The following is a 23,787-nucleotide window of genomic DNA, read 5'->3' as shown; positions in this document are numbered from 1 at the left end:
TTCAAACATACTGATTTCTATTACAACACAGAATACAAAGCCTACAATGCTCACTTTATATTATATTTTATTACAAATATTTGCACTGTAAAAATGACAGATAAAAGAATTAGTATTTTTCAATTTACCTCATACAAGTACTGTAGTGCAATCTTTATCGTGAAATTGTAACTTACAAATATAGATTTTTTTTGTTACATAACTGCACTCAAAAACAAAACAATGTAAAACTTCAGGGCCTATGAGTCCACTCAGTCCTACTTCTTGTTCAGCCAATCGCTAAGACAAACAAGTTTGTTTACATTTACGGGAGACATTGCTACCTGCTTCTTATCTACAATGTCACCTGAAAGTGAGAACAGGCATTCGCATGGCACTTTTGTAGTTGGCGTTGCACGGTATTTACATGCCAGATATGCTAAACATTCATATGCCCCTTCATACTTCAACCATCATTCCAGAGGATATGCTTCCATGCTGATGATGTTCGTTAAAAAAACAATGCGTTAATTAAATTTGTGACTGAACTCCTTGGGAGAGAAGTGGGGGGTATGTCTCCTGCTCTGTTTTACCCACATTCTGCCATATATTTCATGTTATAGCAGTCTCGGATAATGACCCAGCACATGTTGTTTGATTTATGAACACTGTTATGGCAGATCTGACAAAACGCAAAGAAGATACCAAAGTGAGATTTCTAAAAATAGCTACAGCTCTCAACCCAAGATTTAAGAATCTGAAGTGCCTTCCAAATTCTGAGAGGGACGAGGTGTAGAGCATGCTTTCAGAAGTCTTAAAAGAGCAACACTCCGATGCGGAAACTACAGAACCCAAACCCCCCGAAAAGAAAAAAATCAACCTTCTGCTGGTGGCATCTGACACAGATGATGAAAATGAACATGTGTCGGTCCACTCTGCTTTGGACTGTTATCGAGCAGAACCCGTCATCAGTATGGACGCACGTCCTCTGGAATGGTGGTTGAAGCATGAAGGGACATATGAAGTGCATTTGGCATGTAAGTATCTTGCGAAATTAGTTACAACAGTGTCATGTGAACACCTGTTCTCACTTTCAGGTGACACAGTAAACAAGAAGTGGCACCATTATCTACTGCAAATGTAACTAAACTTGTTTGTCTGAGTGATTGGCTGAAGCAGGAATGAGTGGACTTGTAGGCTCTGAAGTTTTACATTGTTTTATTTTTGAATGCAGTTATTTTTTTGTACATAATTCAACATTTGTAAGTTCAACTTTCATGATAGAGAGATTGCAGGATAGTACTTGTATTAGGTGAATTGAAATATACGATTTCTTTTGTTTTTTACAAAGCAAAGATTTGTAATAAAAAAAACAGAAAGTGAGCACTGTACACTTTGTATTCTGTGTTGTAATTGAAATAAAAATATTTGAAAATGTAGAAAACATCCAAAAATATTTAAATAAATGGTATTTGATTATTATTTAACAGTGCAATTAATCGTGCAATTAATCGTGCAATTAATTGTGATTAATAGTGCAATCAATTTTTTTAATTGCATGACAGCCCTAGTTTGAATACAATTTTATAGTGAAAATTATTCACCATAAATTTAATTTAAAGTCATTACTAAATTCTATATCAGCTTATAAATAGTAAAATGTTTTCAAATATATTACAGAAGACACAAAGCACATTATTTTTGTATTGGCTTCCTTGCAGATTAAAAGTGTAGAGATACAGACATCTACACTTTATATTGGCATTGGCAAATCACATTTTAAAATAAAACAGTTCCTCTACATCCATGATCTGAATAGCTGTCTTCAGGAATACTGAACAGCCTCCCAGCTATAAGACAGTTTTGGTGGAGCTGCTAGGAATGACCTTCCTAAATAACAGAACTGTGAAGACACCGTGGTAAGTAGATCTAAGTACATTGACTTCAGCTACATTATTCACGTAGCTGAAGTTGAGTAACTTAGATCAATCTCCTGTCCTGCCCCCCCCCCCCGCCCGCCCGCCCTGGTGTAGACCAGTCACAGCATCTAACATAATTTTGGCCTTGATCCAGCAAAACACTTGGGCAAATGAGTAAGCTTTATTGACCTCTGTTGTACTACTCACCATTCTCCAAGTTAAGCAAGTAGACCCTTAATACCTGCAGTTTGTCCTACAGTTCCTCCTGTGCCAGAGGGGAGGAGGAGAGAGTAAAAACATACAGCTGGCTACACTGGATTTACTCTACTTCCAGATTCTGATTCATCAGGGGAATCTCTCACCTATGTCCTTAGAGCAACTTACTGTTTGTTTTGTGCTACTGAGCAGTACAGAGCTGCTGGCCATAAGACCAAGTATCTCTACCTAGCACTCCACAGATGGCTATGAGGAGACCTGTAACTGCATTAGTTGGTGCACCACATTCCATAGGTGTCACAATATGCCAGCTATGGAATCTGTCCAGCCCCTCCCCTGCTAGCAGCACATGCTAACCAGAGAAACATGTTGCTTTTAGAGCAGCAGCATGGGACACTTGTTGTGGCATGGTTTTGGCATACCCTGAAAGAGTCTGCCCCGCAATTACAGCTGCATGTACAGCTGGCCCACTTGATTGCCTTTTAATATAAGGGCAGAATTTGTATTACTCTGAGATTCCTTTATAATTTTGCCCTAATACATTCAAATGTTTGCAGTGGTCATCTGGGATTTATTCATGGTGAGTCTCTTCTTTTCAGCCCTAGCAAATTCCTTGTCCTCCCAAACTATGTCTATGTGTTAGGTTTTAAAAAGGCCCCACAAAAAAATACCACATAAAAACCTTTGTTTCTGGAATGCTTACTAACCATTCAAAAATGTATTAGCTGAGAAAAGTTTAAGGTGATATAAAGTAAAGCTTACAGAAAACTTTCTAAACACTACCCTATCTTACTGTTCAGAACACAGAAATGCTTCCATTTTCCCACCTGACTCCCTCTTTTGATGATTTATGTGCCAGAATGACATTGGTCTGAACTTCGACCAAGCAGCTTTTCAAGTTAACGTGCAGTATAAGTGAGCATAAAGGATAGCTTTTCTAATGTAGAGCGTCATGTATTAGGAGGAACAACATATTTAATTTTAGCATTGCTCAAGCCACAGTCACTAAATAAAGACATTTAAAACATTTACAAATGTCAGAATGATTTAAACACATTAAACTAAATAACTACAGCTGAATTTCATAAATTCTATAAAAGCAAGTCACAAAAAATAATGGCAGTGCTGTTGAGCCACATCACTTTTTAAAATCTAAGATTAATATAGAATTGAATATAAAAATCTGTATCGAATTAATACTTAAATGAAAAATTATTTTGCATTTCATTATTAACTATTCCATCCATTTCAAAACTACCATTTGACATTAAAGCAATACTGTAATTAGTTAAAAAAAACCAGGAAGCTCAGTCAGCAAAACAGTACATGAAATATTCATAAGACAACAGAAACTAGATATGGAAAAGATCTAGTAGGTGACCTTGTCTAACCTCCCTTATCTAACCGAAGGACGATAGAGAATATTTAATGTCCAGTGCAACTTTAAAATGATCTAAAACAATAGGACTGCCACTTCCTTTTGGAAACTACCCCATAGATTACATTCCTCACTTATTAGGAAATGTTTACAGTTACATAACGTAAATTCTTGTCCCAATTCAGCAAACTGCATCAACAGTCTTTTTTACTGGACAAACCATGGATTCTGGTAGCCTATTGAGAGGACAGTTCAGCATACTGCGTAAACTTCTCAATGCTTAAAAAGCCTCCAAACATGCAACATATCTCAATTTCATTGTTCAGCAGTTACCTCTACATACTACTCTGTGTACATATGGAATTACCACCCAATAAAGAAGTGTTTTAAGATCAAACATACTACAGCACAAATATTAAACAGCAAAGTTCATTCTTGAAAAGAGTCAGAATGCTTATTGTAGACACTTTAACTTTTATCTATCTGCCTAGATCAGGGTTGGGCAAACTATGGCCCATGAGCCAGATCCGGCCCCTCAGGGCTTTGGATCTGGCCCATGGGATTGCCCCCCATGGCGCCATGGGCCCCTCGCCACTCTCAGAAGCGGCCAGCACCATGCCTCTGCGGCCCCCAGGTGGGGGAGCAGAGGGCTCCGTGAGTTGTCCTTGCCTCCAGGCACTGCCCCTCGCAGCTCCCTTTGTCTGGGAGCGGGGAACAGTGGCCAATGGGAGTTTCAGGGGACGTACCTGGAGGTGCAGCGAGGGCAGAGCACGCGGAGCCCTCTGCCCCGCTTCCCCCAGGGGCCACAGAGCTTCCTGAAGCAGTGCGGGGCCGGGGACAGGGCAGGCATGCAGGGAGCCTGCCCTAGCCACGATGCATGCTGCTGCCACCCCAGAGCCACTTTAGGTAAGTGACACCAGGCCAGAGCCCAAACCCCTCCTGCACCTCACCCCCAACTCCCTGCCCTAAGCCCTCTGCCTGTACCTCACATCCCTCCTCCACCCAACCCCCGAGCCCTGAGCCCCCTCTCGCACCCCGCACCACTCCTGCATCGCTGCCCTGAGCCCCCTTCTGCACTCCGCACCCCTCCTGCACCCCACCCCCTTCCCTGAGCCTCCTCATACACCCTGCATCCCTCCTTTGCGTCAATCCCTTGCCCTGATCCCTTTCTTGCACACCACACCCCTTCCCACACACCACACTCCCTCCCGCACCGCTACCCTGCATACAATTTCCCCACCCAGATGTGGCCCTCATCCCAAAAACTTTGCCCATCCCTGGCCTAAATTCTAGTATAGCCTCCACAATCATAGTGTCTGAGCACCTGACATATATGAATGAACTTGCCCTCATAAGACTTGTGAGGTAAGGTATTTACAGATAATAGTATTGAGGCAAAGAAAGACTAAAAGCCTGATCAGAGCACTTTGAAGTCAGTGGAAAGACTCCCACTGAATGTAATAGGCTTTGGAACAAGTTCTAACTACAAGATCATCCTTCCTCTCCTTCTTTAAACCAATAAGTGATGATGTAGGTTTCATATCTCCTACATTTCTTTCACTAGTCAACAAAATATCTTAATTTTACTGTACACCGAATAGTATCACAGGGTGTGCACAAAAGAGAAAAAGCATCTTCTTAAAGAAGCACATACCATACATTCACATCAGGTGAATTTTTTAATATTTCTTAGTTCCTTAAGGACTGGATGAAAATGGCTGTGTAAACCATGTATCAGTCCTGGGGAAGAACATCAGTTGTTTAGGTGGACAGAAACAGTAGTACCACAGACATTTTAATTTAGTTTTAGTTTCTTTAATGAGACTTTCAGAATCAGTACCACGTGACCAACCAGCTTTCCTCAGGCCAGCAGCAAGTGCTCCAGTTTAAGAACCCCTGACTGAATGAAATAAAAGGTTCAAAGATAACATTTGGCAATTTTCTTCTTCCACTCCATTCCTGGACAACTTTTACCAACAATTTAGTCTGTCCTCACGTGCATACACAATATTTGGATTGTTTGGTTCAAGCCACTCTCCATTAACAAAGAGATGAGAAATTCAAACTAGGTGCAGGAATATTTTTTTTCATTGACAAAATCCTGTATTGTTAAATTATAAAAACATTGCTATGAAATAAAATTACTGATAGATTCAGCTATTATCAATAATATAGCTCAGGGGTTCTCAAACTGGGAGTCGGGACCGCTCAGGGGGTCATGGGGTTATTACATGAGGGGTCTCGAGCTGTCAGCCTCAAACCCTGCTTTGTCTCCAGCATTTATAGTGGTGTTAAATATATAAAAAAGTGTTTTTAATTTATAAGGGGGGGTCGCACTCAGAGGCTTGCTATGTGAAAGGGGTCACCAGTACAAAAATTTGAGAACCACTGGTCTAGCTAAATCACGTAAAACTAAAGACGACCCAGGCCACGTACAGTGAACTAGCAAATTATTAAAAAAGAAAGTAAGATACTAACTTTGAGATTGGATAGGCAGTTGTTGAGGAAAATATGCCATCTGTTTAAAAAGAATTGCTTCTGACTGACACAAAGCAGGCATGTTACCAAAGGATACAAAGCCTAAATAGAAAGAAAGATGATATAGGATTATTTGTATGTCAACAAAACATCAAACTAATTTAACATTAGAACCGTTGTACATTTAGAGTCCTAGATCCCATGTTATGCTATATGCACAAGCCAACATAAACACATTGTTCAATAACATAATTTAAAAGGAATGTTTCTCTAAAGCTATAATGAATTTGTATGGATTACTTTGTATAGATTTAGAATTACATTTGCACCAAAAACAACCAAATGCCTAAGTATATTACTGTTCATAAATCCTAAAGATGGGCCAGAATTTTGCAGCATCACAGGGCTAATTTCTGTCAGTTAACTGAGAAATGTAGTAGCTGGGGAATTACTGTGCGTGCCATATTCAGCATTAGAATCCCCATAGTCCATTGTTTTTTGTTTACAGAAGACCTAACTCCCCTCAAAATCCATGGTTATTTATTTGAAGAACTGTCAGATCCCAGGGGCACATGGTTTAATTATGGTCAAAACATAAGCCTTCTGGAGGTTTAGTCTTGTAGGATAGTTAGGCAGAATGTAAAAACGGGCAAGACAAAGGATAGAAAACCAAACACTGTGTGCGGGGTTCTTTTCCCAAATCTGTTCTGACCAACGTTTGACATTTGCATTGCTATTGTTAAGCTAAAATATTAGACTAAAAGTCAGGAATAAATATGTTGATTTTGACAGTGACCTGCTGTTCCAAGCTCCTCCTCTGGGTCAGTTCTTTAAATGCAGCCAGGTCAGCCTTTAAAAAACAATGACTGAAGAGGAAGCAGCTTACTGCACCATAAACACAACGGACTCTTAAAAAGTAATCCTAAAATTTCAGCCTAAGGCTCGCCCTTAAATGTAAATCTCACTGTAAAATCCAAATCCTGTTTCTCTCAACCTAGGACACAGACTGTCTGTAGCTAGTTCAACTCCAAGTTCACTGACATGTAAGACCAAATACATATAACTTTTTAGCATTCTACATCAAAACACACAGAAATGTAGTAGCCAGAAGAGAATGAAAGCTTCCTCACAAAAGGCTTCCTCACCAGACTGATAAACATCATGTATTTGGCAGATGAGCAGCCCCACACAGGCAGAGCTGTCTCTTGGGTACAGCAAATTGGGGCGAGCGCCCCGGGCCCCAGGGCCCCCCACGCTGCTATAAAATCATGAGGAGGCAAGCGGGGAGATGAGGCGGGAGAGGTTAGGAGGCAAGCAGGGAGGTGAGCAGCTAGCAGCAGGTGGAAAGGTGTGGGGGGCAGAGGAGGAGCCCCCCTTCTAGAACCTCCCCCTTTCCCCAGTGCCCCCTGCCTGTCGGCGGGTTCTGTCGATCAGTACCTCTCCTCCCTCTCAGCACCTACCACGGATCAGATGTTTTGCTGCATCAGGAGGTGCTGGGGAAGAGGGGAGTGAGGGTGCAGCGCACTCGGGCAGGTGGAACTAGGCAGGGGAAGAGGCAGGGTGGGGGCAGAGCGGGGGTGGGAAGAAACAGGGTGGGGCCATGGGGGAACGGGTGGAGTGGGGGTGGGTCCTGGGTGGAGCCAGAGGGGAGCACCCCCCAGCAGATTAGAAACTTGGCACCTATGTCCCAGGCCCTGCACCCTCCTAGGGACGGCCCTGCCTACAGGACAAGATTGGTTACATGCATATTGATTTAACAATGACTAATAATCCCCAAAACATAATTCTTATAGCAAAAGCTCATCCTCTAAAATTTAAAGTAGCATGTATTCTTGTTTAAAGAAGGCCAACAGTCCTTTCCATGGAAATATCTGCAGCTACTGCTATCACTGCTAGCTGCTTACCATTCTTTTCTTCTTTGCAATGTTTGCTTTTCTAACAGATCATCTCAGGAGTCTATTCTATTTCATTAATTTTCATTATGTGGTTTCTGTATGTGAGCAATCTTACAGAAAGGCCCCACCTCTATCCCTTACTCAAACTGAGTAGCATTTACTTTAGTGAGTAGCCTCATTATCTTCAATGAGGTTGTTTGGGAAAATTCTACTCAGCATAAGGACTGAAGAATTGGATCATTAGTTTGTTGTAGTTTCAACAAAGTGTTATCAGTGTGTCCGCATCCGCAACAGGGTTGGCTACACATGTGCCTAAAGGGAGAAATCCTGGCTCCATTGAAGCCAATGGCAAAACTCCCACTAACTTCAATGGAGGCAGAATTTCACCCAGAAAGAAGTATTTTGACTCCCTTCTGGAACTGGCTGGAGTAATGACAGCAGCAGTCACAAGTTTGCCTGTACGAGTCCATCAACGAAATCAGATAGCATCACTTCCCAACACTCAGTGAGATAGTGGGAGAGAGGGAGGTCCTTTTGACTTTTACATAAAATAAGAAAGGACCAATGAAAATAACTTTCTTTTCTTAAAAGGCCAAAAACTTCAAAATGGATTAACAGAGTCCGCAGTGCTGAGGTGCACTGACCCAGCTGGAAAGATAGAATGCTTAAGGCAGCCAGCATCAACCTGACCCAGTGCTCCATTTAATCCAATTCCACTATACACTGTTATGCCACTGTTAATCTCTCAAGAAAATATGAAATGGAGAGCTTCTTTGCCGACGTGCTGTGAAAAAAGGCACTGGTGTTTTAAAAGGCTGTTATATATTGGTTTGTTCCAGCAAAACATTACTTAACCGCTTTGAAAGAGCTGTTCTCACATGTCCCATTAGTTCTCACTTGACAGGCAATGCACTCTCTGTTAAGTTTTTCCTCTGTGCTAATGGTCAGACACAACAGGTATTGATCATTTTATAATCATAATTGCAGGATCTGAAAACACCTAGAGGATTCAGACTAAAATAGATGTGGCTATAACATATACTTTTGAAATAGCAATTAATTGTACATTGAGCCAGATGCAGATAAATGGTTTTGCAACAATTCTGCAAGCCCTCTGGGAATCTTGCCTAGAGAGTCTTCTGACGAAGAATTTTAGCTTCAGCTTCTCAGGATTACTTACCAATGAGTGCTTCTTTCGAGAAGAAAGTTCGAGTGTTGTGTCATACAGGCTTTCAACAAAGTTCCTCAGACAGGGGACGTTCACTTCATTTTTAACAGCCTGAAAAGAGATTTCATGTTAACACTGTTTTTCATACGTTGACTTTCGAATCTAACTTGAAAAAATCATGCAAATAAATAAACAAATAAATAAAACTCACAGCAGCCACAGGTACAAGAATTTCAACGAACAGTCCTGCTAATGCATGTTTGATATCTTTGTCCTTCACTTCAAGGAAATAATGTGCACATTCCTGGCAGACAATTAAAGAGAAGAAAAAAAAATTGCACATCAGGTGAAATAAAGACATCTCAACGTTTGCTAAAAGCACACGTGATAGCTTTTTTTCCTTATACTGCAAACAACATTTTATATGTCAATTAAGGTTTAGGTTCCACATTCACAATCTGCCCTAGGCATGAGGCAGTGCATTGTCCCAGGAACAAATCAGGAAGGAATCATGGCTCTGTCCATGACACTCCATTTGCTTTAGCTTGTGCAGACTGGTTAATTGGGGGGCCAAATGCAAGGCTTCTCACAATCCCCATCCCTGCCTAGCCATCTCTGTGGGAGCAGTAGTAACAGCCCTGCACTCAGATCCATATGGCATAGAAGGGAACATGGAATCACCTTTTGCCTCTTTACTCCACCAAGTAGGTGCATGGACCAAGGGACAATCCAGCTTTAAATATTTTGGGTTAGATTATGTTTCAAGGACACAGCCCACAGTAATTCTGAGGGCATGAATTGTGGCTCAGAATGGAGTGCTTCGCTGTGGAGGGTAGTAATTTATTACGGGGCTATACCTGCAATAAACTACTACCCCCATCCCATTGATGTATTGGTCAGTGAGAGCAGGGGAAGGAGCCATGGATATGCCCATTCCACACTCCTCTCTCCTCAACTGCTCTGGAAACAGAGTAAATAGCCACCTAGCTCCAGCTACTCCTGCATATCTGGGCCCAAGGCCCAGACAGATACTCTCCCTCCTCCGAGTCTATAGACAATACAGGTCCTTGGCCACCCTCATGATTTGCCTCCATCCCTTCCTGTGAAGAGCATTTTTCCCCATTGATGATAATTCACATTAAGAGCTCTCAGGTCTTGATCAACATTATCCCTCCATATTCTTCTTTGATGATTAGATACCATATGGACGTCCTTCCAAGAAAGGACAGCAGAAGACAGACCAGCTAAGCCTAAGTACATGCCCTGCCCACAGGAGTTGTTCAGATTTCACTACATTTACTATACAGTAACTCCTCACTTAAAGTCATCACAGTTAACATTGTTTTGTTATTAGGTTGCTGATCTATTTGAGAACACACTCGTTTAAAGTCACGCAGTGTTCCATTATAAGGTTGTTTGGCTCGCCCTGCTCCTCCCGCCCGGCATTTCGGCTGGGGAGCGGGATTAGGGCACGATGGCTACCCCACTCCGCCCACCCAGCATTCCAGCCGGGAAGTGGGCAAGCCCCAGACCCCGCTCCCCGGCTGGAGGACCAGGTGGAATGGGGCAAGCCCCTATGCTCCAACCCCACTCCCCAGCTGGAATGCCTGGTGGGTGGAGCGGAGCAAGCCCCCGCGTCCTGACCCCACTATGCCCCTGCCTCAACCAAGTTTCACAATCATCATTGGGGAGTACAGTATTAAATTGTTTGTTAAAATTATTTAAAACTTATACTGTATATGTATATAATGTTTTTTGTCTGGCGACATTTTTTTCCCTGGAACCTGCCCCCTCGCCATTTACATTAATTCTTACGGTAAAATTGGATTAGCTTAACATCGTTTCGCTTAAAGTTGCATTTTTCAGGAACGTAACTACAATGTTAAGAGAGGAGTTACTGTAGGTGGGTCTTCGTAGACTTCCAACAGTTCCCTATTAGATCTGCTCTATAAATCATTCTCTCTTACTACCCCCAAAACTCATATCAAGACTTTATTTTTGAAGGTAGTTAGCTGCCTTTCTTTCTTTTTAGCAAGAGGCCAGGTCTCTCATCCATATAAAATACAGGCCTTATAAGGGTTTTCCTTCGATCTCCTACAATAGCCAGCTCAACAGCACATCCAATGAGTTGGTGAAGGCCCTTTATAAATTCACCCCATCCAGAGAATTCTGCAATTATCAGACCACTTTTTCCATAGCCACATAAAAAGGTATCAGGGACAGTGCGTCTCCCTGCCTTAGTTAGCACATAGTCTATATAGTATACAAGGACGGTTCTTACTATCATTTCTTCCCTTGCATGGGCATGTAAACCAATTTACAATATAGCCCATAGTTTATAATTATTATACTGTAAATATATGTGTAAAGTGCAAGCTGTATTATAAAACACATCAAGTATGGCTGATTCTAATACATACTTTTAACACCTATTATAATACATTTATATTCTGAGTGTGATGGTGAGTTTGGCACTCAGATAGTATGGTGATGACTACAGTACAAAAATCTAGATAGATTCAATTCGCATCTTGCTTCCACTAAATGGGAATTTTGCCATTGCCTTCAAAGGAAGCAAGAATAGGCTCCAATAGCACTGTACTATCAGAAAACATTACCATTGATTCATACCACCAATGTACATTTCACACACACAAAATTGTGCAACATGACACCTCTGTATAACTTATATAAAAATATGTCAGCATTCATGAACGTGGCTGCACACATGGAAACATAATCAATATGGACTATGGGTGTGCTGCTCCAAAGAGAAGAGGGAAAAGAGATTGTTTCTATGTTGCTAAACATGATATAAAGTATTTTGCCAAAATAAAACTTATGCAGTTGCTATTTAGGTTTTACAGAAAACAAAAAATATATTTGTATCAATATTTCAAATACTTACTTTTAGACACCTAACATTACCATAGGGTATATTGATTTTTATCTCTTGAGAAATCTTCATTCAGCCAGTTTCCATATACAGGCCAGTAAAAAAGCATGTATTTTTAATAGATTTTTTTAAAAATTAATGGTGACTGCCAATGTGTCCATCTGTCACAAAAAATGCCCACAGGGAAAAAGAATAAAGATACCCACATGTAAGCTAATATTTTAGGAATAGTGTCCTTTGTGCATTAAGGACCAAAAAATGAGGATTTTTTAAATAATGTTCTAAGATGATTTTCCTCGCCTTTTACAGCACGATATAAGTTAGCAAATTAATCTGTTTAAGACAGCCCAAGTGTGGTCTACATCAAAGAATGTTACCTGCATAAACTGAAGAGAGGCTTCAAAGTCCTCCACGGGATACATCTTAATGCGAAAGAATTTCATCCCCATTATTAGACTGATAATGCTTTGAACCACGTAGGGGCTTTGCTCTTTATGCCGCAGCTCTTTTAATTCTGCCATGAATTTCTTCTTCACAGCAGGAAATCTATGAAATCACACTGGTTAGTTACAAAACAATAGACTGGTAGTAAGATTTGACATGTATTGTAAGGTATCTAGAAGAGAAACAATAAAAGAGATATAATAATATATCTCTTTTATTCTATCATTAATCATTATTTGAGTTTTAATATGTATTATTAGGTGTGTTTTTTTTTACTTAGGGTATGTGTGTGCGCACTGTCCTCTGGGATGCCTCCCTCTCTCATCCCCAACATTTTCCCAATAGTTCCCTCTTCAAAACCTCTTCATTAAGTTGCCACATCTTTATGGCCATTAAAGATAGATCAACAGGATGGATGGATTGAGAGCAATACAAAATGCCCCCCTTCCTCCCAAAGGCTGAGTGTACTGTTTCCACAGCGCTCCCAGTTCCCACAAGATTGGAGAATGAGAGAAAATTTTATTGCCTGATCTTAGACCTCTCCCATTACTGCATCTAATGAACTTTCCTAATTTTAATTCACTGTGCTTCCTTTTTTTACATAAGCTAACTCTACCATAAAGTAATTCTTCAAACTTTTTTGAAAATCCAGGATAAAAGACATTTTTATTGCAAGCATGCGTCAAGTTTTCAAAGGAAAATGTTCAAATGATAACCATAAAAATATTCAGATAGGTTGTGCCAGCCTTCAGGTTTTCCTGATAGTTGTTACAACACCACAGTATCTTAGGTACAAGAGATAATTTCTATTCCAAGTGTAAGAAAAGACTGTGGCCATGGCTACACTAGAGAGTTGCAGCGCTGGTGAGGGGGTTACAGCGCTGCAACTTAGGATGTGGCCACACTTGCAAAGCACGGCCAGCGCTGCAACTCCCTGGTTGCAGCGCTGGCTGTACACCCGGTCGAGCCTTGGGTGTAGCGATTCCAGCGCTGGTGATCCAGCGCTGGTCAGCAAGTGTGGACCCCACCAGCGCTTTTATTGACCTCCGAGGTATAAGGAGGTATCCCAGAATTCCTGTTCACAACAAACCAGAAGAAAGGGAGAGCTTGGAGTTCAGCCAAACTGCTTATTTAAAAAACAAACACAGCTCCTGTTTGCTGAGCTAGCGGAGGCAGGCAGGGGAATTACTTTGGAATGTTCACAGCTGTTTGCTTGAAGAGAGACACAGTATGCTCACATGGCAGAGGGGGAGGGGGAAGTCCGTGTTGAGCAGTTGCTTATCTGGTCTGACGGGTATTTAGGAGTGCATAATTTGCATTTAGTGAATGAGAGAGGAGTGGGGGAAGGGAGTCAGAACTTTTAAAATGATTGAAGGTAGGCACTGCGTGTCTTCCAGTCCTTAGAACTTGCAAGGCAGGGAGCTGAGAACAGTGTCAACTCCAAAAATCCATTCTGTCTGTCTCCTCCACGCACCCTGTCACATTCCACCCCACCCCCCTCTTTTGAAAAGGATGTTGCAGCCACTTGAATGCTGGGATAGCTGCCCACAATGCACCACTCCCAACAGCGCTGCAAATGCTGCAAATGTGGCCACACTGCAGCGCTGGTAGCTGTCAGTGTGGCCACACTGCAGCGCTGGCCCTACACAGCTGTATGAACACAGCTGTAACTACCAGCGCTGCAGAACTGTAAGTGTAGCCATGGCCTCTGGTTTCTCAGATACCACAGGGTAGAAAGTAACTGATGGTAAATGCTAATTTTTTAATGGCAACCACAATATATTTTAGATGGTGGCGGTATTATTTGACATACATTGGAAACTGCAACTTTACAGTGTACTGTGCCCAAGGACATTTCAATTACTCATTGTCATCCAAAGGCATGGAACAGAATTCTACTATGATAAAGGTTACAATTTTTAATTCCACGTTGGTAATTCCACTCTAACTTTCTATTTGAGATTCAACTTAGAATAATTTCACATAGAAAACAAGAGATATATGCTATAGTAATTCCCTCAAATCTGTTGTTCAGACATACTACTTTTTAATCTATTTCAATTTACTGCAGAATAAACATTTTAAAAAATGGAATATAGATAATAATGTAGGTAGAATCTTTTAAACAGTTATTTAAAACACATTACCACCACCAATCTTAATGCAGTTAAAATGGCACAAATCAGGCTGAAAATACACTCCTTAATATAGGCCCTGACCTGCAAACATTGGATCATGTGAGTACTCATATGAGTAGTTTAGTCATGAAAGTAGTTGTATGAGCAGTCTCAAAGAAGTCAGTGGGACTACTAATATGTGTAAAACAAATGTATATGCAGGTATTTTCAGGATCAGGCCTATAGTGATTAGATTAATTAAAATGTTATGGAAGCTTAGGTCAGAAACCTATATAAATGAGAAAATGATTCTGCAACTTCTTCTTCTAGATGAACTTTTATGAATGTGGAGATCCCAACCAATTTCCATAGGAGTCCATGCAAGTGAAGCAGTATGCCTAGGCACAAGAAGCTGCAAGATCGAGGCCTTATTGTGTTTCCACAAAAATACCTCTTATTTACACATGATTTCTACAGTTCAAGGCCTTATCCACCATGAGAGTACATAATTATTTCATATGCAGTCTCATGTCATCTGTTTTCCTTGTAATTCAGTAATCATTCAGGAATCCTGGCTCAATAACTAACTAATGGAATTTAATTGTCCTGATGAATGTCTTACTGATGAATATTTCTATGAATATTATATTGAGTTATTAAACAAATGTACTTTGTACTGCCCATGCCTCTTTTCTGTTTGCTTTCTTTAAACATTTATGCAATCAAGTTTTACTAGTACAGATGCTTAGCAAATTTTAAGCTTGTGGACTTGAATATTTGTAGAAAGTGGGCTTCAAAATGTACTTTCTGTGAGCATTCACACCAGGAAACCAGCGATAGGAAACAATACCATGAGACTTATGTGATCTAGCATGAGTAAACAATTCAGTTTTAATTTTGGATTTTGTTACTTCATGTAGCAAGCCATTCAGTATATGAAACTTCTAAAAAAATTAATTGAATAATTTTGAAAAATGTCAAGAAATCTTGATCTATTCACAATTAGCCCATGAATAAAATAAGAGGTAAAAAATGTAATTAAAAAAAGCAGGATAGGTGTTTTTTTCTGATTGTTGTGCTAGTAACTGCTTATGGCTCTGTTTACTATTAAACAGAATTCAGAACTGGAACCATAAATTAAAAACTGTGGAGTGGAAAACTCAGGGAGGAAAACAGGTGAAAGGGACAGAGGTGGGCAAGAAACTAAACACAGAAATTAGACAGGGGAAAGAATGAGGAGGCACAGGGGAAAGAAATGGACTTCCTAAAGGAGAATGGTACACAACAGTCCTGTGTATCTTTTTAAAACAAAACTATGTAACCCTCTATACATCGCTACTACTGTGTTCAGCAATCATATGAGCTTACTTTTTTCAACCTCCCACACAACGTCTCCATGAGTTATTATTTCTTTCTGTTATTCTTGTCATGACTTAAAATCTAAGTCTTGCAAACACTAACAAATGTGAGGCCTGCTTCCACAAACAGCCCCCCTGACTCTAATATAATTAATAACAATGTATATTGTAGGGATATCAAAGAAGGTACTAATAGTGATTCCCCCAAGTGACAGTGACCCCCCAGTTTCACCAAGTACACAAATCTTTTAGTTCTTCTGTTAAATCTTGTAAGCTCCTGTCTGCAGAAAACATTGATTGTATCTGTCCTGTGAAAGATACTCCGTTACTACGTAAAACTTACAAACAAGTTAATTGACTTTGTTCTTGATGTAAACACTATGCTAGCTTTAACCTGTAATTGATACAATGTAAACAAACAGACCACCCCCACCCTCTGTGACTACAGGGCCAGGAGTCTCATATGAATTAACACACACCCCAAAAGTGGTGGAAACAGTAAATTAAAATATGGTTAAGATATGGAATGTATGTTAATGAATGCTTAATGTGCATGAATGGTTAGGGAGGCCTAAAAAGGGAGTATCCATCAGCCGAAGAATGTGTCAAGTGGACCACCAGACAATCCCAGGAGGGTAAACTGGGATCCACCCCATCACCTGAAAGGATGAAAAACACAAACTTTGGACAGTGTAAAGCCACAAGGAATGTGCCACTTTAGACAATGTGGAGCCACCAGGAATGGCCATCTGCTGATTGAGCCAGCAACAGCAGGATGAAACAGCTCCCATAGAGTAACACAGGAATTAATTCTTATAAGAATGAACTCCAAAGACTGAGGACTTTGAGTCTCTGGTTCTGCTGTCAGCCTCCAGGAGCATCAGGTGCATTTGACACAGACTCGGCTCCATCCTCATGGCCAAGATACCTGGCCAGTAACTTGGCATGAGCAACTTCTAGGCTGGTAACTATAACACCTATAAAGAACTTGAATGAATGTGTGAATGAACGTACGTGTGTGTGTGTGTGTGTGTGTGTGTGTGTGTGTGTGTGTGTGTGTGTGTGTGTGTGTGTGTGTGTGTAAAAGGAATAAGTAGTAATAGGAATAAGTAGTCAAACAATGTTGTTTATTTTTATCTTTTGATTTATTATTATATTTACAACAAATGTGGCATCTTTGCCTTATCCCTCTTAATAAGATCTTGCTGGTTTTTATTATATTGGTATAACAATATTAACAAAGAACAATACAAAAAATGGACAGAAACAAAAGATAAATAAAAGAACTAGCAATATAAGAAAAGAATATGTTAAAAAAAGGGAATGGAAAAAGAAAAAAACCACTTGCAACTTTAAGGTTACTAACCTAACCAATATTTTGCTTCATTCATGTTCATTTCAACCTAAAAATAACTTTGACTATTTTTGACAAAATAGCAGCAGGTCCCAAAATTATCTTTGTGACATCAGTATAAGCTCCAAAAAATGCACCACTTAAATTTAGTTCTAAACTGCAATAATTGTGAACATTTAAAAAAATGTTTCCATGACTGGGTATGGGTCATTTTTAGCTTTGCCAAGTTAGGGAAAGAATAGCACATAGCAGAAAGACTAATTTAAATTAGGTCTCTCCATCCCTTTAGGCTTTCCACTGATAGCATCTGTGATGAAAACTAAAGCTGTTGTAGTCTGGTTGAATTTAGTTTGAATTGCTTGACTGGATGCAGAAACCCAGTCTGCACCTTCTGTGATTCCATAGGCTCCCATGCAGTGGAACATTTTGGAGAACAGAGTGCTCAAGTGAAATGATCTACAGTTTCTTTAAACTATAAAATAAAGAATATCCAAATATCCATGTTTCCAGAATGATAAAATTAAAATCTCTCAGATTTCCCACAGGCAATGTATTTAAGTATACTTACTTAGCTTGTGCTAGCACACCTATTACTTCTGCATACAGATCTGCAACAATGTGCATATTTCCAGTGTTAGGACCAAGGTACCTAGCAAGAAATAAATCAGATGGTTGAGAAAGCACACTGCTTTAACTAGTACAATTTTATTAAACAATTCAGCAAGCAATTCTTTTCGTGTTTTGTGTGGGAAAGAGCCTTACCCTTCTTTATATTTAAAGTGCTTGAAAGCCAAGTTAATAACATCATGTACCAAACTGTCTATGAAAGGATGAAGTGGAATCTGAAAGTACAAACAAAACATAACTGCCATGTGAATATTAAAGTTTACGCTTCATACTTCAATGCCAATATTATTTTTTATATTGTCCCTTAATAAAAATAATACTATCTGAAAGTTGGGCTAAAAATATACAGACAGCTTAGTACTGAAGAGAAATATGTCATCTCTGAAAAATATGGCAAAAAGAAGTCCATATTAATACTAAGTTCAATAAAATGTTTCCCATATGTGGAAAGAGAGGACAGAATAAAGGAACAGTTGGTTTAGAAACCATTTTTATGCTAGACTATTTATGTTATACATATAAATTAATAATAATTTGAAAATTAGCCTGAGAGATGAAATACTGTACAACTTCACAATTAATTACTTCTTAAAGAATCATTTATTTTAAGGATCCCATACCTGTTTCAAAACTTCTATTAATACTAAAGAAAAAATAAAATCAATGGCTAAATCTCTTCTTTCCATTAGATAGTCTCGCTGCTGTTCATCACTGCAAAATCAAAACAAGAAATAGAACAGTAGTGAGACGTGTCTTATTTTATATAATACGTCTGCATAAATTATAAGTATACAAATAATCATAAATTGGGTTCTAGTTCCATTTTTTCAAACTGTAATCCTAAATTAAAAAATGAAGGGCAGTACAGTGACGGTCTCTTAAAATCTAGGATAAATAGCACAAGTACAGACCTGTCACATTCATCTATTTTCAGACGTTGACATGCCCTCCCTTCACTTCCTCTCTCTGTTTCCAGCTCCAGAGACCCATGTTGGCGCTTTCTCCCTCAACACTCAGTTACTTCATTTTCTCTTTTTATGCTCTAATTGAGTAATGCTGACCTGAAATCTAGAGAGTGATTTTGTATTTCGATCTCACTCTGAAGGTCACTGTTTATTAAATTATCAATGGTTTTGAAGGTGGAAACAGTACCAGAGTGTTGTATTAGTAAAAAATTATTTTAGGTCAAGATTTTCAAATATAGGAGCCTCAAGTTAAATTCCCAAATCCAGATTTAGGTGCTTGCTTGACACCCAGCAGCTCCCATTGAGATACATTTTTTAAACATGGAAACCTAAAGTCAGGCACCTAAATCCACAGTTAGACACCTAAATCAAAGGCCTGGATTTCAGAGGTCTGAGTACTAATAAATCCTGCTGAAGTCAAAGATATGTATTTAATTGGCTAACTTTACACACTCAATTATGGAAAATTTGCCTTCTGCATTTAATTAGGGGTGAATGATAGTTTACTGTGTCATACTGACTAATGTTCTGTACTAAAAATTTGGGCATTGAAAGTATATATACATAATGTTGATGAATAATTTTTAGTCAGTGACAAGAAAATGAGACTCGCAAAAGCCTCAGGCAATGTTTAAAGATTATTTTCAGAAAAGATTTGTTTGGCCTGGTGAAATTCAGTATCTTTTTCATATTCCAGTCAGATAGCATTATAACTTAAAAAACAAGAAAAGAAAAAAGCCTAGTAGTATCAACAGCAACACATTATATTTTATAATCAATACTGATTTTTGCTTCAATTGTAATCAACGTCCCAAGAACAGAAAATCTCCATGCTGGTCTAGTAGCCAGACATGAATATCTAAATGCCCTGTAGTTACAGAGGTGACCTTGCAGGACTTTTCATAAATAAATACATAAGAACATAAGAATGTCCCTATAGGGTCAGACCAATGGTCTATCTAGCCCAGTATCGTGTCTTCCGACAATGGCCAATGCCAGTTGCTTCAGAGGGAATGAACCGAACAAGTAATCCTCTCTCCATTCTGAAAACTGACCATTTAATCCTACCCTTTGTTTCCTATCTTTCAACCAGTTACTGATTCATGCATGGGCAGTGTGTCACATAGGTTGGGGGAGGCTATGCCTACCCAAACAACCTGGTGTGGCCCCGCCCGTGCTCCTCCCCGAAGCCCTGCTTGCCCTTCCCAGTTTGGCCCCAGCCCAGGCAGGCTGCTGCCTGCTCCTCTTCAGGGAAGCAGTGTGCTGAGGCTAGGGTTGGGGGGCCAAGACACTAGGGGGCCCCAGGCACTGGGACCACGCTGCCCAGCACTAGGGGGACGGGAGAAGGGGCTGGAGGCATTGGGGCTGCCCGCCTTTTGCTCAGGGCCAGGGGGCTGCACACCACCCACCAGCTCTGTGCTCGGGGGCCGCCCGCCCTGTTCTCAGGTGCTGGGGCTGTGCGCTGCCTGCCTGGGGCTGTGTTGAGGGAAGGGTTGGCGGCTGTGGCGGGGGGCAGCAGGAGAAAAGGGCCAAGTCCTCAGGTGAGGGGCGGGGCCATCTGGGGGCAAGCCTCCCCCAGCCAGTGGTTCACCTGCCACTCATGGATCCATGACAGGACCTTCCCTCTTATCTCATGACAGCTTACTTTGCTTAAGAGTGTTTGTCAAAGGCTTTCCGAAAATCTAAATACATTATATTCACTGGATCACCCTTGTCCCCAAGCTTGTTGACACCCTCAAAAGAATTCTAGTAGATTGGTGAGGCAAGACTTTACAAAAACCACATTGACTCTTCCCCAGCAAATCGTGTTCATCTATGTGTCTGATAATTCTGTTCTTTACTATAGTTTCAACCAATTTGCCTGGTACTGAAGTTAGGCTTACTGGCCTGTAATTGCCGGGATCATCTCTGGAGCCTTTTTTAAAAATTGACATCACATTAGCTATCCTCCAGTCATCAGGTACAGAAGCTGATTTAAATGATAGGTTACATACCACAGTTAGTAGTTCTGCAATTTCACATTTGAGTTCTTTCAGAACTCTTGGGTGAATACCGTCTAGTCCTGGTGATTTATTACTGTTTAATTTATCAATTTGTTCCAAAACCTCCTCTAATGACAGCTCAATCTGGGACAGTTCCTCAAATTTGTCAACTAAAAAGCATGGCTCAGGTTTGGGAATCTCCCTCACATCCTCAGCTGTGAACACTGATGCAAAGAATTCATTTAGTTTCTGCACAACAGCATTATCTTCCTTGAGTGCTCCTTTAGCATCTCGATTGTCCAATGGATCCACTAGTTGTTTAGTAGGCCTCCTGCTTCTGATGTACTTAAAAAAAAATTGGTGTTACTTTTTGAGTCTTTGGCTAGCTGTTCTTCAAATTCTTTTTTTGCCTTCCTAATTATATTTTTACACTTCACTTGCCAGAGTTTATGCTCCTTTCTATTTTTCTTAATTTTACTTCCACTTTTTAAAGGACAATTAAAAGGATTTAAAGGATATTGTAAAGTATAATTAAAATTAAAACATAATTAAAAACACCACATTTGTTTTTGAGTGGTTTGATGTGGTATGATGTGGGGTGAAGAGGTATTTCGAACATACGGAAAGATTAATGGTGTCTCTTTCAACTTTCATTTATGTGACAACTACTATATACCAGTTCATTCACCCATGTGCAGTTAATTGTTAGCACAATAGGGTAAAAAGTAGGTTTAATATAACATGAAACTGAATTTTTGAACAACGAAGAAGTGAGCAAAAAGTCCAGGTTAGCACGCTTATTTAAGGTTGACTGTTTCAACATCTGATTGGATAATAAACAAGACATTATCTGTCTTTTCTATGCCTTAAACAGGTTGAGAATCCACAAGCAGCCAGCATCCTCTTTCTATATCTTCCTTAGCTTTCTACTTTCATTATTTATTAATGCTAACTGCATGCTGGATGTTATATAAAACATGTACAAGAAATGGTACTGCTCTGAGTAGCTTCCAATCTAAATAAGTGTGAACTTTGATCATTTGCTCAGTTTTAAAGTATATTGAAAAGCTGTCATGAGAAAAATTGAACTTTTTTAAGTGTATGGCTATCAATCCCCAAAAGTCCAGTCCTGTATCCTTTCTCAGCCAAACTCACAGTGATTTAAGTAGGATATTTTTCTGAGACAACAGTAAAGGTCAGCACAGTTCTCATGTATATGAATACTCCCACTGACTTCTATAGGCTACCTGTGCTTAAAATTAACCATGTGCTTAGTGCTTTCATTGATCAGGATGAATATAAAGGCTATGCGATCTGACCTGCTAGTCTACAATAATCTGAGAAAATCCAGTGTATTTTTCATAACAATCTATGAAATGAAATGCGAATCTTATATCCTCATTGAACAACTGAAGTTCTAGTAGGACCCACAGCTCCAATTGACTTCAATAACTATTGGCCACTTTTCAAGCAGTTGTAGTTTTCAAAGAATAAAATTGTACTAAAACCTCTCTCTAAAAAATTCTCTGCTAAGAGCAGACCTCAGATACAGGCAATTATCTAGTTCCCTAAAACACAAGAATCAATTACATCATACGAGGTTTAGGTAGCATTATTGTGTTGTTTTGTTTTGTTTTGAAACTTCATTAAGGCAAAGTTACAATAGAACATTAACATACAACATCATATATTACTTATTTGGGAGCAGGTTAATATTTGCTAGAGCAGTGGTTCTCAAACAGGGTTATGCATACCCCTGGAGGTACAAAGAGGTCTTCCAGGGAGTACATCAATTCATCTAGGTATTTGCCTAGTTTTACAACAGGCTACATAAAAAGCACCAGTGAAGTCAGTACAAACTAACATTTCATACAATTAATTGCTTTTCCACTCTATATACTATACACTGAAATGTAAGTACAGTTTTTATATTCCAACTGATATATTTTATAAGCAATTTTTCAGTAATAGCGTGCTGTGACACTTCTGAAATTTTATATCTGATTTTGTAAGCAAGTAGTTTTTAAGTGAGGTGAAACTTGGGGTACTCAAGACAAATCAGACTCCTGAGAGGGGTACAGTAGTCTGGAAAAGTTGAGGACCGCTGTGCTAGAGCTCTTCAAGTGAGCTATCTGCAGTGTTTTGGTATATAGATATATGCATATGAGAAAGCAAGTATGCAACCTATTGTGTTTTTTACTGTTACTTGACCATCTGTTCTATTCTTGTGAACAAGCAGCTTACTAAATCTGTAACAATCCTGTTCTCTGATGTGCCTGGAGATTATTGTCAGTACAGTACCTTCTCACAAGAGTAAAACAGACGGATACAATAGATGAAAAGCACTATGTAAATGGCATTCACAAAATTCAAAATGGTGGTGAGGACCAATACTCTGGTTGATATGGGATCACCCAGGAGCATAATTTTAATTGTAAGAATATTGCACTCCTTCAGGTGGTCTGGGGGTGGACTCCTACTTGATGTGAAGAATAAAATGAGAGTATGTTATAATACAGGTAGGTAGTATTTAGAGCCCAAGAATCTTGAGAGTGCCCTTTAAATATTTAGACATTTGTTTGCTTATTCAGCTAAAAAGTGATTATTTAAACTGATATAAAAAAATTGATTGCCTGCAATTCAGAAATGTCATCCAATACCAGAATTTTCCTGAAATTCCTGTTTTCCAAAATTTCAATGCCTGAAAAGCCCCTTAAATAAAGAGTAGAACAGAAGCTGAACACTTAAATGTAATACATTACATCTTTGAATCCAGATTATGTTTATTCAAGAGTATACCTTTTGGATTTAGTGCTTGTTCTTGGTCTGTATTCATGAGATTCATCTTCTATGCCATTTTGCCTTTTATACCAATCAAAAAGAGTGCGCAGAATAGAGGGCAGGCAATACTCTGAAAGGGAGCTCATTGAGCTTATTACCTATGGGGGAAAACATAATAATTCAGACAGTATTCAAGCTTTATCGTCTCTTTCAAAGAGTGCTGTTAGTTC

General features: G+C 39.6%; 1 protein-coding gene across 8 annotated transcripts in view; it reads right to left on the bottom strand.

Annotated features, from left to right (window-relative positions):
- The window catches only part of FRY (FRY microtubule binding protein), a 388,433-nt gene that overhangs the window by 196,959 nt on the left and 167,687 nt on the right, over nt 1–23,787 (bottom strand). For all 8 annotated transcript variants that reach the window (XM_030563058.1, XM_030563048.1, XM_030563011.1 and 5 more), the window contains 8 exons: nt 23,576–23,715; nt 18,450–18,540; nt 17,965–18,044; nt 17,771–17,851; nt 12,307–12,475; nt 9,245–9,337; nt 9,046–9,144; nt 5,971–6,072 (listed from right to left, as the gene is read on the bottom strand). In XM_030563058.1, the coding sequence (XP_030418918.1) occupies nt 5,971–6,072; nt 9,046–9,144; nt 9,245–9,337; nt 12,307–12,475; nt 17,771–17,851; nt 17,965–18,044; nt 18,450–18,540; nt 23,576–23,715 (855 nt within the window). The remainder of the gene's footprint in view (nt 1–5,970; nt 6,073–9,045; nt 9,145–9,244; nt 9,338–12,306; nt 12,476–17,770; nt 17,852–17,964; nt 18,045–18,449; nt 18,541–23,575; nt 23,716–23,787) is intronic.

The sequence above is a fragment of the Gopherus evgoodei genome, chromosome 1 (assembly GCF_007399415.2).
Source record: "Gopherus evgoodei ecotype Sinaloan lineage chromosome 1, rGopEvg1_v1.p, whole genome shotgun sequence".
NCBI classification, from domain to species: Eukaryota; Metazoa; Chordata; order Testudines; family Testudinidae; genus Gopherus; species Gopherus evgoodei.
The sequence above is the reverse complement of the archived record's forward strand: the minus strand, read 5'-3'. Positions and strand labels throughout refer to the sequence as shown.